At 36.5% G+C, this 16,477-nt stretch overlaps 1 protein-coding gene across 2 annotated transcripts; it reads left to right on the forward strand.

Moving 5' to 3' along the window:
- The first annotated feature begins 5,489 nt into the window (after nucleotides 1-5,489).
- Nucleotides 5,490-15,917, forward strand: LOC131626155 (RNA-binding protein 2-like). Of its 2 annotated transcripts, XM_058896986.1 has the most exons (7): nucleotides 5,490-5,754; nucleotides 7,414-7,535; nucleotides 8,044-8,278; nucleotides 8,361-8,422; nucleotides 8,493-8,574; nucleotides 9,631-9,750; nucleotides 9,870-10,194. In XM_058896986.1, the coding sequence occupies exons 1-6, from the start codon at nucleotides 5,673-5,675 to the stop codon at nucleotides 9,732-9,734; spliced, it is 687 nt and encodes a 228-aa protein (XP_058752969.1). In that variant the 5' UTR covers nucleotides 5,490-5,672; the 3' UTR covers nucleotides 9,735-9,750; nucleotides 9,870-10,194. The 2 variants fall into 2 exon arrangements, with proteins under 2 accessions (XP_058752969.1, XP_058752968.1); XM_058896985.1 differs by lacking the exons at nucleotides 5,490-5,754; nucleotides 7,414-7,535; nucleotides 8,044-8,278; nucleotides 8,361-8,422; nucleotides 8,493-8,574 and having other exon boundaries at nucleotides 8,581-9,750; nucleotides 9,870-15,917.
- Nucleotides 15,918-16,477: the final 560 nt, after the last annotated feature.

Consider the following 16,477-nt stretch of genomic DNA (forward strand, 5'->3'; position numbering starts at 1 on the left):
AAATTATACTGGAAATTCTTTAGCAAAATATATTTTTCTCAAATTATAAATTATCTTACTATTCAAATCAAATATTAATATATTTTTTATAATATTCCTTTTTTTTTTTTCAATGTTATTAAAGAAAAATAATGTTGTAAATTATTTCCTAATTTTTATCTATATTTATAATTTATAATATAGCTCTAGATCTTTACCCTCAACTTTGGAGACAACACATGTCTAATTTGAAGGCTTTTGAGGTCCAAAATCAACTTAGTCATTATCTCGTTATATGCTAACAAACATGTAGGGGGCTTTAAAATTATTTTTAACTTGAAGTTATTTGCCTTTTCAAATTATAGTTAATTTTCGATTTCCAAAAAAATTACGCTGCACAACATCCAAACTTCATCATTACACGTTTTCTGATCTCTCTCTCTCTCCCTTCACATTTGAATTTCATCTTTCCAAATTTCTTCTTCGTATGGTTTTCTAAATACATTTTCTCTTCATGATCTCCATGTTTCATCTTCCAAACTTTATCTTCTTCTTTGTAATCTTTGTCTTCTGCACAATATGTAATGTCACTTTATCTTCTTCGTAATCTTTGTCTTCCGCACAATATGTAATGTCTTTATCTCTATCGGCTATTCATTTTATTTGTTTCCTTCCCTTTTTCTAAGTTTGAACCTTTATGTATTTTAAAGTTTGAACCTTTATGCATTTAAAGTTTGAACCTTTATGTCTTCCATCTTCATCTTCATGTGTCAAACTTTCTTCTTCTTTTTCATACTTCGAATCTGACACAAAGAAACTTTGCTTGGCTCAAGAAATTATTTGATTTGAATAATATATCATATCTATAAATTGATGTTTTCTCTTTATTTTATATGCATAAACAATTTAGACACGTATATAAATTGAAGATTTGCAAGGTAGAAACGGTGTTTTCTCTATATTTTCTCTTTAAGCACGTATTTTAGGGTTTGTGTTGTTTACCCTTCTCTCTCTCCCTCCCTCCATATCTCTATATTCATTTTAGTATTTGATCTGGCTTTCTCTGCTTCATGGTTAAAAAATAATGTTTCCTCTCTCTAAATTTTAGCTATATATGAAGGTTAGTGACAAAGTTTTGAGAGTATATTTATTGTATGAGTTGTATTGTGTTTTCTACTTATTTTTTGTTGGAAAATTCTTGAAAGTAACATCATTGGTTTGTGTTGCTTCAGACTCTGGGAAGAAAGGTCGAAATTTGTGGGAATAGAAATTAGAGTTTTGATTTTCGAAGTTTGATTTTTCAGTTTTTAAATAAATGCAAAGGGAAATTTTTGGGCTCGTGGATTAATTTGCGAAAGAAATTTTCTCATCAATCTTTTTCTCCTTCGTCTCTGCAACTGATCAACTAGGTAATGTTGTTCGCCTCATTTTTCCCATTTTATCTTCCTCTGCCAGCTTTTCCAAACTCGGGTTATTTCTTCTTTTCACTTATTCAAAGCATTTAGGATTTGTACATTCTTTTAACAATTTCATTATTGTTCTTTGATGGCCGCTTTTGAAGTCATCATAAATTTCATCTAATATGTTACTGGTTCAATTTCATGTAATTTATTTGCATTTATTAGTTGTGGAATTCTCATAAAGTATCTTCATCTCGTATCTTTTGGCATTAGTTTTTACAAAAAAACTGGGACATAAATTCATATTAGAAAACACTGAGCATGTTGAGGTTATCCAAGGAATTAAAAGAGGTGATGCTTTGCCTGAGTTTAGATTGCTAACTTTTTTGCTAGAGGGAGTGATACTGAAAAGAGACAGACTTTTAAGTAGGTTGCTTAAATTGGTGATTGATTTAAATTCATGTTTTACTATATATTGTCCGCGATGCATTTTAATTGTTATTGTTTTGTAAGTGTAACATGTTTTCTTTTACTGCTTGCTAGATATATATTTGTGAAGTTAATAACATATTAAAATGACAGAAATTATTAAAGGAAAGAGACATGTGTGATGGTGATGATTCTGTCTAACTACCCCTATGGTAACTATTATAAGCAAATATTTCATTCTCAGGCTGATTGAACAACTGATGTATTTGGTATATATTTAAGGTTAAACATATCAATTATTCAATAAATCTGAAAATGGAAATATTTGATTATAATAGTGATCAATTTGCAAATTGAAATACGCACTAAAGAAATACATTTCAAAGAGGACTTACTCTAGCATAAGTGCTCTAAGAAACAGTGGCAGGACCATTTCTTGCTGAGAGGCATTTCCACATAAATGTGCTTTGCATTTGATTTGGCAGCTGATGCTTATTATCCTAAACCATGTTAAATGAAAATACTATTGTAATCTCAGTTAAGAGTAAAAACTACAACTACGAATTTAAGTATTTGTAAATTATCATCCATTGCTTCAAATGAATACTTAAATTGAATCATATCAAAACAGTAAGGAAAAAATCGATAATTATAAAAGAGAAGAGGAGCCACATGTCGAACTATATAGCATTTGTTGGATGTAAAGTGAACACAGCAGTAACTATGAAGTGGAGTTCGAAATGAACTGCAAAATAAGCTGAAAAATGCCCTCTTTGCAGCATGGCCATTAGATACGTCCAAAATCAACGTGCTATATCAGTGCTGTAAATACAAATACAAATAAATAAAGATGTATAAGCATTGATTAAGAAATATATAAAATGAAATTTTGTTTTACAAGTTGTTCCTTTTGTTGTTAAAGTTATGAGTACATCACTTTTTATACAAACTTATTTCTAGTTCTTTAAACAGTGTACTAAGGACATTCATTAGCATTCTACTTTTAAGATAAACCTTATTTGAGTTGATTTATTAGCCAATATCCATAGTACAGTTATCAGCAAGAAACAAATTTAGTAATGAATCTAATTATGAATCATACACACATACCTCAGGTTCAATAAATTTGGCATCTTTTGATTTGCTGCCTTCTGCTACCAGGTGCAGGTTTTGAGAAAATATAAACATCAACCTCAATACTACAGTATGATTTTCGCAATAGAAACTACTACTTAAGGCTAAAAGAAAATATAAACCTTACCTCACTCTAACACTCTAACTCAGATGAATCAAACAGATAATCTTCATCAAACTCTGAGCACAAATTTGCAGGGTTATTGTTAATTGGGTGAAACGAAGACAAATAAACCAAAAACAGAAACCTAATTGATCATGAAGTGTTAGGATTTACAGTTAATGTGTCATATTAATAAATAAAAAAGAAACCACGACATTATAGTGCTGAACATTCTTTTGTCCTCATGTTTTAATGTTAGTTTTTCAACTATTCTTGTTGCGTCTGCTTCCAACTAATACCTTGTAGACATGCCGCCAATCCTTGCCAGTATCGTTAATTTATTTCCAGATTACTGACATTATCATCTGGTATTCATGACTGCAGGTCCACCAAAAAATGAGAATCTATGCAGTGAAACACAAAATATCTAGCATAAAATTAAGAGGCCAAAGCTTACGGGTTTCTAGTTGCCTGAGCAATGTCTGCAAGAAGTGTTCCATGAGGACCCCATGGTTCATTGCTGGTAGCATCAAGAATCTGGTAGAGAAATATAAATCAACAAATCCAATTTAGTTTAAGGTTATAATACACAAAATTAACAGACAGACAACAACCATTTCACGAAAAAAGCATCATGTAAAAAAAAACATCATACTTCACATAAATCCTTACACCCACTATCATGATATTATTGGTACAATCATATACATAGTTTCATGCCAAACTTTCTAAATAAGAAAAACTTGACCTTCTGTTCAATGCCAGGAACTTTGAATTTTCTCTGGTGGCAAGCTTTAAAGACTCCAAAATCTAGGCCACTTATTTCTTTCTTTCATTTTATTACCTAGAATGACAGGACAAAAAAATGTGTGCAGATGATTATCAGGAATAGGAGAAATGGTGTCGCCATCTAGTTAGAAGTTGTGCAGAAAAATTGGTAACCTACAGGAAAATTGAAGCCACAAAAAAATGGATATATATGTGAAATACATGGAGCATCAAGCATGCTACCTGAACAAAACCTTCCAATTTTTCCTCATATATACAACCAATGACCATAATAGATTGTCATGAAAATGTTCCTCACAATCAATTTTTAAAGATCTATCTCAACTCAAATTTTTAAGATATTTCGACTCTTTGACAGAAATTGATATAGATTTAGATCTGTGAATGAAAATCGATAAGAGAAGATAATAACACAGGTTGGGAAGAAAAGCTTATTCATGGAAGAGTAAAACAGATTATTCCTGCAAGAGTAAAAACACAAAACAACCTATTCATGGAAGAGCAAAATAACTTATTATTGAAAGAGTAAAAACAAACGAAAACAGCTTATGCATAAGAACCCACAAAACAGATGAAATTTTCAAAACCCTAGAAATTGAGCAGCATTTGTGAAATTTCAGATCTAAAATAGCAAACCATGCTTCAGTCACCATAGCCGAGCTGCACCTCAAAACGTCAAACCACCTACTGCAACTCACCTTTGTTCCTCCTTATGCATCCAAACGAACACCAACCACACTCTTCCACTGCTTCTTTCCCGATCCACAGCCACAAATTGTCACAAACCAGAGGAAGGAGAAAGGGAGACGAAGGAGAAAAGGGGTGTCGGCAGATTTAGGGTTTGAAGAGATGAAGAGAATGTTTTAATGATAGAAAGCGGGAGAGAGAACACAGAAAGAGATAGAGAATTTGAATCATGTGAGTTGTTGTTGTGGGCCACCACACATTTTGATTATGGGTTTAATAAACCACCAAAAGACATTATTTGCCCCAAATATATTATTTTAGACTAAGTTAATGAAAGGGTATTTTAGTGAATACCAGAACAGTAAATTTTCTATATTATAGATGAAAGGGTATTTTAGTGAATACCAGAACAGTAAATTTTCTTATATTATAGATTAATTAATTTTCTTTACTAAGTTCTCTAATAATGTATTTTTTTATTGTTTTCAACAAAATCTAAAATAAATAGGCTTAATTACAGTTTTGGTCTCCCTATTTTATCTGATTCACGAAATTGGTCCCCATATTTTAAATTTAAACAATTTTGGTCCCCTTGTTTTAAATTTAAACAGTTTCGGTCCCCTTATTTTAAATTTTAAACAACTTTAGTCTCCTTTTCATACTTTTGCACTTAAAATTAACGATGTTTTCATACTTTTGCACTTAAAATTAACGATGTTTTCATGTTATACATAAAAATATAAGTTAAAAAAATAAAAAATCTCATCGATTTTCTATAAAAAAAAACGTGAAAGAGGGACCAAAACTGTTAGAATTTAAAATAGGGAACCAAAAGTGTTTGAATTTGAAATATGGGGACTAATTTCGTGAATTAGGCAAAATTGAGGGACCAAAACTGTAATTTAGCCAAATAAATAAATTTTAGATTCGCAGGGTTGGTATTTCAATTTAGTTAAGGCCAAAAAGTAGACTAAGACAAATTGAGATAGGAGTTTAGTCTCTGACAATCCAACAGGAAGTTGTGTTGCCTTGTGTGACGTGACGTTTCTGTTGAGTTTTGTAGACTTCCACAAAAACACACACGCACGCCATACGCATTCTCAAACTCATTTTCCATTTCATCGCACTCTCTCTCCGTCGCTAACACCGTCATGTCTGACGCTTATTGGAGATACGCCGAATCCCAGCACGCCCCCGCCGCCATCCCCGCCAAACGTCCCCGTCCCGATTACGGTATCAATCTTTTTCTCTTTGCCCCCTCTTTTTTCAATTTAGGGTTTCTACTCCCCTTATTCATCATTTCTCATTCGCTAGGTTTTCTTTTCGAAATTTACATTCAACTCGGATAATTCCCCTCTTTTCAACTCTAAACCACTTATCGTGCTTAATCTTGACTTAAAGTTATGCCCTAGACACCTTGTTCCCGTGTATTTGATTAATCTGTTTGGGTTGATTGTGAAACCGTTTTAATCAATTTGTGTTGATGCACCGTTAATCAAACTGCTATAAAGATTAGAAATTTGATTAATGTGATAGTGGATTTAAGCCAGATACTGATTTGGAATTCAGGGGATCACTACTAGTCACAGGCTAATTCTCTACATATTTAATGTTGGCAATCAATGAGATTGAAAGTTAGTTAGTCTCATGTTAATATTTGTGGGAATCATTCTTTGGCAGCTATTTTAATGTTTAGCAAAAACAAGCTTTTTGGATACTTTTATGCTAAACCCTAAGAGGTATGTTTGGGGTGGTATGTGATGGAATGAAATGGAGTGGGAACTACTGAGATTCCATTGTGATTTGCAAATAATGGATGAAATGGAACATGATGGAATCTATCTCATTTCATCCAATTCCCCATTTTTTGTTTCATCCAATTTGGGGTGTATGGGATGGAATGAGATATTTTTAATAAAAGGATAAAGCTAACATGTGCCCCGAGGGCATATGTTAAGAAACCTAAATATAGTAAATTAGTATTGGAAAATGTAATAAACACATTAATTATGAACTTTTTATGAAAACAATGCACAATTTCTTAGAAAAAATTTCTACATTTAACTCTTAACATGTGCCCTTAGGGCACATGTTAGCATGACCCTTAATAAAATAACCAAACAATGAAGTGGTATTTATATTCTAGTCCGGTCCGTTATGTTCTATCAATCCAAACATAGCCTAGGGGTTGGCCTAGCATGGAAGACTTGCGTCCTAAGAGTGTGCTCCTCTCAAGGTCTTAGGTTTGGTTCGAATTCTGTTAGGTGCAAACAATTCATGTGTTGCTCCGGCTTTAAACGGCCCTTGCAAGTGAACTGTGAGATTGGTCCCCTTGAATTAGCCAGTTGAAAGGCCGAATATCAAGATTTAAAAATAAACTTATATGCCAACTATAATTATTATATTTTTTTTAATATTTTCAGCCTTTGATTATACTGGCTTACATAATGCCACCAAGAATCATTCATCACATCTCATAATTGAACATCAATCAATGTGCTGAACTTGCTAATTATCGTATTCGTAACTGATTTATAAGCATGATGACAATGGCATTTGATGAACTTAAAATTAGAAATAGACTGCATGGCACAACCCCTCTGCCAATTTCTGAAAAGTTTCTCTCTAAATGAGTTTTCCCCATTTATTTCCAAATATGCTATCGTATACATCCTAAGCCAATATCTGTCTAATTTTTTGGCGAATCTTTCTCATTCAGAGATATATGATTCAATAATGAATAGCCAAGTCGTGCAGTTTCAAATTCAAAATTGTCTTATCTTTAGGCTTATATTTCAATATATTAATTTACATTCATCATGCAAATGCTTCCTTTCTCCCTTGCTATAGTCTTTCTTTTCTCATTAATTTCGATATTGCTTAATTTTGAAGATGTCTCTGGCGTTCATGACATGGCTAATTACTTTCCCCATGATGCTGATAGAGGAAGGCTCCAAGTAGTTAGAGATACTGAATCACTTGATGCATCTTATGAGCGTTACCTCCGTAATGCGGTATTAATTATTTTTTTCATGTTCTTGAATGACCAGTTATCTTTTCTTGTTTTCTATGGCCCTATTTGGCATGTTGAAATTATTTAGGCTACTAGAATCTATTTCCTCTATCTTGCTTTTGGTATGTATATGAATAGAGATAAGATTCATAATTGATCAAATGTATTTTTAATCCTTAGACTACTCAAATTATTTCCATTAAATTATGTTTTAGCTTAAGCTCAAAAGTTCTCACTGGGAGATTTCGAGGGCATTAAAATGCCCTTTTTCTTAAAGAAGGTTTTAGAAAATTTGAGGAATTACTCTTTCCTATTATTACTTTGTAAACGTGAGATTTTAAATTCTACCTTGTTCTTAAATTCCATCCATTTGCTCTGAGCATGTGATGGGATAACTTAGGCGACTGGATTGGACACTGTTCAATCTAGGTTAGTCACAAGGCAAATATGGCATGGCATCTAATCAAGCCTATATGTTTTAGGCTAACTTGTTGTATATGTTGTAACAGATTTCAACTTATGGTCCCGGACAGCCTACCAGAACCATTGACGGGGGAGTTCCCAGTCATTCTATTGACGAGTCTCATGTCACTAATATTGGGGGAGTAGACCGAAGATCAAATGTAAATGACAAAAGCCTGGAATTAAGTGGTGGAAGGTCCGGCCATTCGCTTCCACCTGATGCTACCAATACGGTATTTGTAGAGGGTTTACCTTCCAACTGTACGAGACGGGAAGTAGCTCGTATCCTTTCATCTTGTTCCCCTTAGTCTATTGTTTTACATTGTCGATTCCTCATTGTTAAGACCTTAACACAGTGGTACAGATATTTTTCGTCCTTTTGTTGGCTACAAAGAAGTTAGACTTGTCAGCAAGGAATCAAGACAAGTAAGTTTAATTAAAAAGTATAAACATTATATTATTTGCAGTGGTGATTTTTGACTGGGATTATGTGCAGCCTGGGGGTGATCCACTGTTACTTTGTTTTGTTGATTTTGTAAGCCCGGCTCATGCAGCAACTGCCATGGATGCATTGCATGGTAATATCTCCTTTTCTCTTATCCTTGTAATGACAACCTCATCCATTTAATTTGCCAAGGCAATGTGTTCAATTTCTTTTTTCCTTGATTAGCTGATTAAAGAGAAATTAGTGTAGAATATTATTTTCTAGTATGTCCTGTACATAGACTAGGAGGTAACAATGTGTATTTCAGTGATCTATGATCAATCTTCCTCCCATGCCAGTGCATTATTAGTGTGGAACTGCTCCTAGATAATTGATATTGATAAAACTGACTGCGTAACTGGAAAATGCTCAGTGGAAATGATATAAAGAAATTATTGCAAGGATATCAGGAAAGCATCTGGATATCTGCGGGAGTATTACCTGCCAGTATTCACAATAAACTAAAAAATAGCCCCTTGTTTAACCGTACAAATAGATTTTCTCAGTCTATCCCAACTTTATTGTGCTCATTGATAAAGCTACCAGTAACACCGATATTTTATCATTTTTTATTGAAATTGTGAGGAGAAGACTATGAATGCCATCCATTTTGACATTTCCATATTATGAAGGGTGCTCTCTTCCTAGTGTGAGTTATTCATCTGCGCTCATTTACTGCACGAAATAAGTGACTTCATGACCAATTAAGCTCTCTTCATTTCGGACTATCATGTTTCCAACTATTAGCAGCGTAACCACCCTTTCATGTCAAGTTATGTTTTACTGCTGCGTAGATCCTTAAACTGTAGTAGAATATATTCTTCAAGTGTTCTTCGTTTTGCCTAATGCCCAAAGGCAGAGACAGTCCAACAATGGGGAATGGAGACTAACGGAAGGTTACTCGCCCTTCTTCCTCTTCCTTCTCTTATGTAGCAAATTTAATCCCTTTTGTATTAAGTGAAGGTAACACATTTTCCCCCAATGTTGTATAATGGGTTTGAACGTTTGCAGATGTATTTCAGGTTTATTATGTTTTAAGGTGAGGTAAGGTATAGTACACGTTTTATAACATCTGCCCGCTGCCACCCTCTTTCGCCGTCTAGAACGCAGCTACTTTTTCATCGTAAAACAATGAACCTTAATTTTGCAGGTTACAAATTTGATGAGCTTGACCGTAACTCGGTCAGTTTACGTTTCCAATTCGCTCGCAACCCCGGTGCGAGGTCAGGTGGAGGGCATCGTGGCAAGCGTTGACTTATGCATTCTACAGGTGATTAGTGCTGTCATTTCGATCCGCTCGCGCTGTTATTAATGCTCATTGCGTGCTAAATTAAAACTTCAATATGAATGGTTAATTGGGCTTAATCGTGAAACGACAATTCTATGTAGGAATCGCTTGTATTGGGGACGTTGTGTTTGTGAGAGGCAAGTGACCACCCTTGCAGTCGAGAATTCCGATTACTTTCGTTAGGATCAAGTTGAACCTTTTGAAATTCGTCCGCTATTGCGCTCGTTAGAGATTGAGACTATGGCTTGTTCTAGAAAACTGTCTAATTTATTTAATATAAATTTCACTGAATTGTCTTGTTTGGTACAAGTTCCGCTTCTTTAAGGTGTTTTACCGCTCTTGCGAATATCTGACAATAAGACGCATGTTTTCCATATACGTTTCTTGTGAGCCTTTTAGATATTTAGTATTGTTTTTTTACTGATATTTATTACTATTGGTTATATTTTGCTAAGTTGTTCGATGACTTTTAATTGTGGGGTTGTGGCGAATGATACAAGTAATGGCTCACCAATACTTATTTGTATTTAATTTTAAATTATTGCATATCTGCCTTCCTAGCTAATACTGCATTTAATAGATGCATAATCGGTTTGATCTTTTCGGTATTCCGTCACGGTGTTAGTTGGTAACTACCAGGTTATTCTTTTCCTTTCCGATGAAGTTTTCTAGCCATTCTTGAAAACACATAAAGTATGGAATATTACTTTTGATTCTTAGATTTCTATGTTCCAATTTGTTAGTCTTGGATTTGCAGATGTGATTTTTTTGGATAGTTGTGCTAGTGGGGCATTAAATTTTAATGGAGGTTATTCTTGATCTGTTATGATAGTTCTGTGAGTATAGCCCTCATGCTCAATTGATTAGACCGGTGTTGGTAAAAACACACTTTATTCTGCAAGATTGCTGTTCAATGTGAGCTGTCAATTTGTACAGCATTCTAAAATATATCGAGGGATGCTGTTTCTGGTATTAAGTTATCATTCTTTGAATTTTATTGTTTTCGTGGTTTTCTTAACCTGTATGTAAATCCAAGTAAATGTAAGTTGCGCCTATTCTCACTTTGCACCTAAAGCAAGTGTTCACATATTGTTATTCACTGCATGAAGTTTGCTGAAGGTGCACTGCAGTTTATTAGGTTTGTTATGTACAAGGTGAAATAGGATTCCTGCAGTCAATAATTTCCTGCTGTCTAGCAGTCGGGACATTGTTGACTCTCCGATCTTGATATAATGGCTCAAAATAATGCATATTTAATATTTATGCTATAATTTAAAAACTTGAGATTAAATTTAGATTGTTGGATCTAAATCAATCGACTTCCAATTTACAACAGCGTGATTGTGTCAATTTGTTGATCGCATCAAATCATGGTCCTGCGATGTCTGTTGGCGCTTAGAAAGAAATGAAATTGAACTCACAGTGAATTAAAATGTTCTTGTAGTAAAGATATTGCTGGATGGATTTTTTTTCTGTTACGATGTTTACCTTGTTTGTCATTCCCCGCATCTGAGAAATTGAGTGGTTGTGAAACAATCAAGGAGAGTCTCTAAAATCTGAGTTGAATGAGTTTAAACTTACAGTGAAATACAAATAACTCCAGCATCTTCTTCATTTTCTTTCACCAAATTGAAACAACTTAAGTGCCGGTGATTAAGCTCTTCCTTTTCATTCTCTTTCACCTGTTTCAACCCAAACAATTCAAACCTGTTTCAACCCAACAATTCAAACCGTTCTTGACAGAGACTAAAATTTGCTGGCGGACGGACTGAGATTCGTCGGCCGTCAGACTTCTTTGGATGGAGACTCCACCCCTTAAGGAGACTGCAAATAAGTGTAGCATATGGGTTTGTTTCTTGTTTTTGGCTAATGGTGTTGACCTAATAATATAATTCATATTATGTGTGGCCACAAGTTTTTAGACAATTTCATGTGACATTGTTTTCTTTAATGTTTTCATTCATTAAGCATGTTTGGAAGAATGAAAAGGCGATGTGACAATATACTGTTTCTCGTCAACTCCAATTTGTGGGGTTAGTTCAGATGGGCGTAACCATCCATTAGATTACATGTTTCTGTTTCTATTTTTTTCATCCATTGTTTTCTTTTATTTTTAATACTGGTTTACTGTTTCTGTTTTTTTAGATGATATATGTTGATAAATGATTATATTTTGGTTTAATTCAAATCACTATTCATTTTAATATGACAGATATATTAGTATATAACTGGTCCAATCATGGCTTCATAATATGCATAATAACATGTGCACAATAGCTTCTTGAACCTTGGAATACATGATTACTGTGGGAAATGTTGCAATATGTCTCCAATTAATATTAATATCAGACGAATCAAATTAGGGAAAGGGTTCTCCCAATCTTACAAGAGTACGGTTCAATTTAAGCCATTTAAGGGACAAAGGGTCTCTGGATTAAAAAGAATGGAGATTTTTAAGAAACTTATCTCAAATTCTCTCTTATTAATTGGGCACAAAAGGAATATCAAGTCTTTTTTTTCTCATAAGATTAAAAAATATGGTTAAAATAATAAATTTGTTAACATTATGTGTTATTTTTATATAAACAAAATAAAAAGTGTATTTTTAATCAAGAGACCCTTTGTCCCTATCTTTCAAGTTTCAATTACTTGATTTTGACCCCTCAAATTTGTTCCCTTTTATATTTGATAGTCCCCTAATGACATGTAGATTAAACTTTTTTTTATTATTTTACTTTTTCTCTCTTTTTTTTATTCTTCTTTACAATTCTATTTCTTTTATTTTTAATAGTTAGCTTTGAATGTAATATCTAGAAATTTTTTAAATATTTTATTTAACGTATGTCTAATGGTAAAAAAATTGATCACTAGTTAATTAAAATAACAAATTCTTTGTCCAATAACCCCCTCATATTTAAGTATAAAATTTCGAAGTCTAATATTTTTTACTAAAATAAATACTCATTCGTTCAAATTGATGGGGTACATTGTTGTAAAATAATTTGCCATAATGTTGAATGAAATAAATAAAAATTTTAAAATATTTTGCTTAAAGTTTAACTATTATAAAGTTAAAGTTTAGCTATTATAAAGAGAAGAAAAATAGAATTGAAGAGAAGAAAAGTAGAGAAAAAAGTAATAAAAGAAAAAAAAGTAATAAAAAAAGGGTGACTCTACATGTTATCAAGGGGCTAACAAATGGAAAAGATAATAAATTTGAGGAGTTCAAATCAAGCAATTCGTAAATTTTGTGGGTCAAAATTAAGCAATTGAAATTTGGAAGACTAAAACTAAACTCTTAAAAATTTAGAGGACAAAAATCAAACAATTAAAATTTAGGATCTGTTCTGGACTGGGCCGAGCAGGCCCAGCTCTTCTCGCCAGCCGAGCAGGCCCAAATCATTTGGGCCCATTTACTTGATAACCGTCACGAGTTATTCACGCGCGAAGACCACGCGTCACGTTTCAGCGAAGGATTCGGTCAACCATCTCCGAATCCTACGCCATGCTCATCCAGGACGTGAGTCTCCTGCTGACTCAGCCCTAACACGGGACGTTCTGGCAGTTCCCTAGCACGTGGGCCTCCAATTGGATTTGGCCCAATTAGGGAACCTTGGCCCAGCGCTGGGGGTTATAAATACCCTCTTTCACTAGAGGGTCAGGTATTCCATTCTTCACTCTCAACCCTCATTCTCTGATAGCTACTAACTTAAGCATCGGAGAACCTTGCAGGTACCCCCCCCCATCTTGCTCTCCAAGCCAGATTCTGCTGCCTTGACGATTCTTCTGATCAGGTACGATCAGTGGCGCCGTCTGTGGGAATCTGGCTCCCCCTTCTTTAACAAAGATCAAAGCATTACCTTTCACGATCGTCATGGCTAACAACAACAACATCCCAAACCCTGATCCCTTCCTCCTGGAACAGCTGATCGAAGATTCCACCCGCGAGGTGACGAATCGTCGTCGGCAGGAAGGACCACAACATGCTCTTGCCGGACAGAGAAGGCCGAGACATGAGACCTCGCAACCCCGGAGGCAACAGATTCAGAACATCCAACATGTGCACAGTTTTCAGCAAGTTCAGAACGTCGAACAAGTTCCTCCCGAGGGACACGTTCAGAACGGGGAAGACGAGCAGACTCGACCCCAGACTGAACCTGATCGACCCCAGAACGAGAACGAGACCGACGCCAGAGATGGACATGCTGCCTCCTCATTCACCCACACCTCTGAGAGGCGAAGAGTTCATAGCAAAGACGAGGAAGAGCAGATCAACATCCCCGAGGGCGCTGATCCTACAGCCATCCTCCTACTCAAAGAGCTGCAGAGAACTAACCGTCTCATCCGCCAACAGGGCGACCGCATCCACGAGCTGGAAAGGAAGCGACGATATCGTTCCCCTCCGCGGAGACGCCATCGGTCACGTTCCTATTCCTCTTCGCGCTCGCCTCCAAGGAGATATCGCAAGCGCTCCCCGTCCTCGTCTCGTTCCCCGCCTAAGAGGAACCGTCGCCAGAGGTCTTACTCCCGCTCTCCACCTCGAAAGAGTCAGAAAAATCAGAAGCCTGAAACCACTGAAGCCAGGAGCCTCTCACCCGAGCAGGAACGTCGAGGCCCCTCCAAAGCTGTGTTGAAACCCCGCGAGCATTCTCCTCCAAAAGACAACCGCAGAATCTCGGGCAAAACACACACAAAACCCAAGCGGGGCAGACATTCAAACTCCCCGGGACCTAGCGACGAAGAAGATTTCCGCAGTCCTTTGTCCGAGCACATCCGGCGAGTTCGTCTTCCGCGGGGTATGGAAAAACCACCCGTCTTGGATCAGTACGACGGAACCACCGACCCCGACGACCACATAAGGAGCATCGAAGCTGTCATGGACTACCATGTTGTCCGGGGATCCATCAAGTGCCGCATCTTTCCGACCACCTTAAGGAAAGGAGCGATGACATGGTACAGGAATCTGCCTCCTGACTCGATCCACTCCTGGACTGAACTGAAAGACCTTTTCCTAAGCCACTTCACGGCGTCTCGTCGGCAACCAAAGTCGGAGGCGAACCTTGAAGCGGTAATCCAAGGCACCAACGAACCTCTAAGAGATTACCTCGACAGGTTCAACAAAGAAGTCGTCCAAGTGCAGACGACATACTACATGAAGAGGTACCTCCTAGAACGGGGGCTCCTCCCCGGAAGTGACTTTAAGAAGGCCATCAAGATTGAGAAGGTCCACTCCATGAACGCCCTCCTTCGCAAAGCTCAAGCTTTCATCGCATTCGAGGAAGGAGAGGCTGCTGCCATCAAAGCCTCGCGAGGTAATGACACCTCTCGCAGTTCAAACTATGAGCACTCAGGCTCGAGGCGAGGGCATGAAAAAAGGAAAGACTACAGGTCTCTCGACATCAAAGAGCGCCGAGGACCTTCTGGTCGCTTCAACGACTACACCCCTCTGAACGCCTCATGGGAGAGGATCCTGGCCGAATGCCAAAACACCGACTTCAAGAAGTCGAACATCAGGCCCCCGAAGTCAAACCCCGCGAGGCCAGGAACCGACAAATCAAAGTACTGCAAGTACCATAAGATTCACGGACATCTGACTGAGAAATGCATTCATCTCAAGGATGCCATTGAAACACTAATCAAGGAGGGTCGCCTTTCGAGGTACACAAAAAAAGGGGAACCTTCCCAAAGGGACGACCAAAGAAACTCTGACGAGGGGAACTCGCCGGATAACAGGCCCCTGCAAGTAGCCCTATCCGTCACCCGACCAGAAGATTTCATACCATCAGTCGGGATGTCTGCCACATTCAGCAAATGGGAAACATTCCCATTCGCCATGGTCGTCTCCAACGGGGGGGATCCAGGCTCCCTCACCATCAGTTCAGTGAAGAGAAAGTTCGATGAATTGCTCAGCGCCAACGCGGACCTCGGCCCTACACTGCGAAAATTCCGGGGAAAGTCAGAGCCAATCACCTTCTACCTAGAAGAACTGCCCGGCGGAGCTCCGAACGCCACAATTCCCCTGCTCGTCTGTTGCACCCCAAAATTTGCCCGTCTAATTTTATTTATAATTGGCTTACTGCTTTGCATTCATGTGCATACTTTCATTAAGTCATCCAATGCATCATATTTCATTAGTCAGTAAAAACTTAGCATGAGATCAAGGGTCTTAGAAATTAAGGGTTCTACCTCACTCAAGCTTGATTCATTTGGTTTTTATTTGAATATGGAACTATGGGATTAAGGCTCAAATCCATGGTATTTCGTGTCATCATCATACAAAGTCATTCTATTTCAAGGAGCTTGGATTATGGTTTCATCTTATCAACAAAGTATAAATACATTGGGTTACTTGGTTCACAAGTTACATGTGTTTTAGACCTTATGAGAGTAAGAGTTTACTTGGTATATTATGAATCCTATCGAGATTGGAAGTGTTTGGCCAAGAAGTCTATATTATATTTTGGGGTTGTCTCATCATATGGACATGCATTCAAGGTTACAAGAATTGATAAAGCTAGAAAATTCAAATTCAAAAGACAATGGAAGGAAGGAGTTTAAACTTTATTCAAGACACCAAAGTTCCACAAATAACAGTATGAGTTTCAAACTTTTGTTACCGCTATATAGTGTTACAGCCCTCTATTTTACAAAGTCAGTCTATACACCATTACATCACATGGAAATCACATCAAAGAATACACAAAAAAAT

This window comes from Vicia villosa, unplaced genomic scaffold, assembly GCF_029867415.1.
Source record: "Vicia villosa cultivar HV-30 ecotype Madison, WI unplaced genomic scaffold, Vvil1.0 ctg.000273F_1_1_1, whole genome shotgun sequence".
In the NCBI taxonomy this organism is placed as follows: domain Eukaryota; kingdom Viridiplantae; phylum Streptophyta; class Magnoliopsida; order Fabales; family Fabaceae; genus Vicia; species Vicia villosa.

Bases quoted from the DNA above. Each gene is read 5' to 3' on its own strand.
- LOC131626155 (XM_058896985.1), top strand. From the start codon at position 13,643: ATGGCTAACAACAACAACATCCCAAACCCTGATCCCTTCCTCCTGGAA.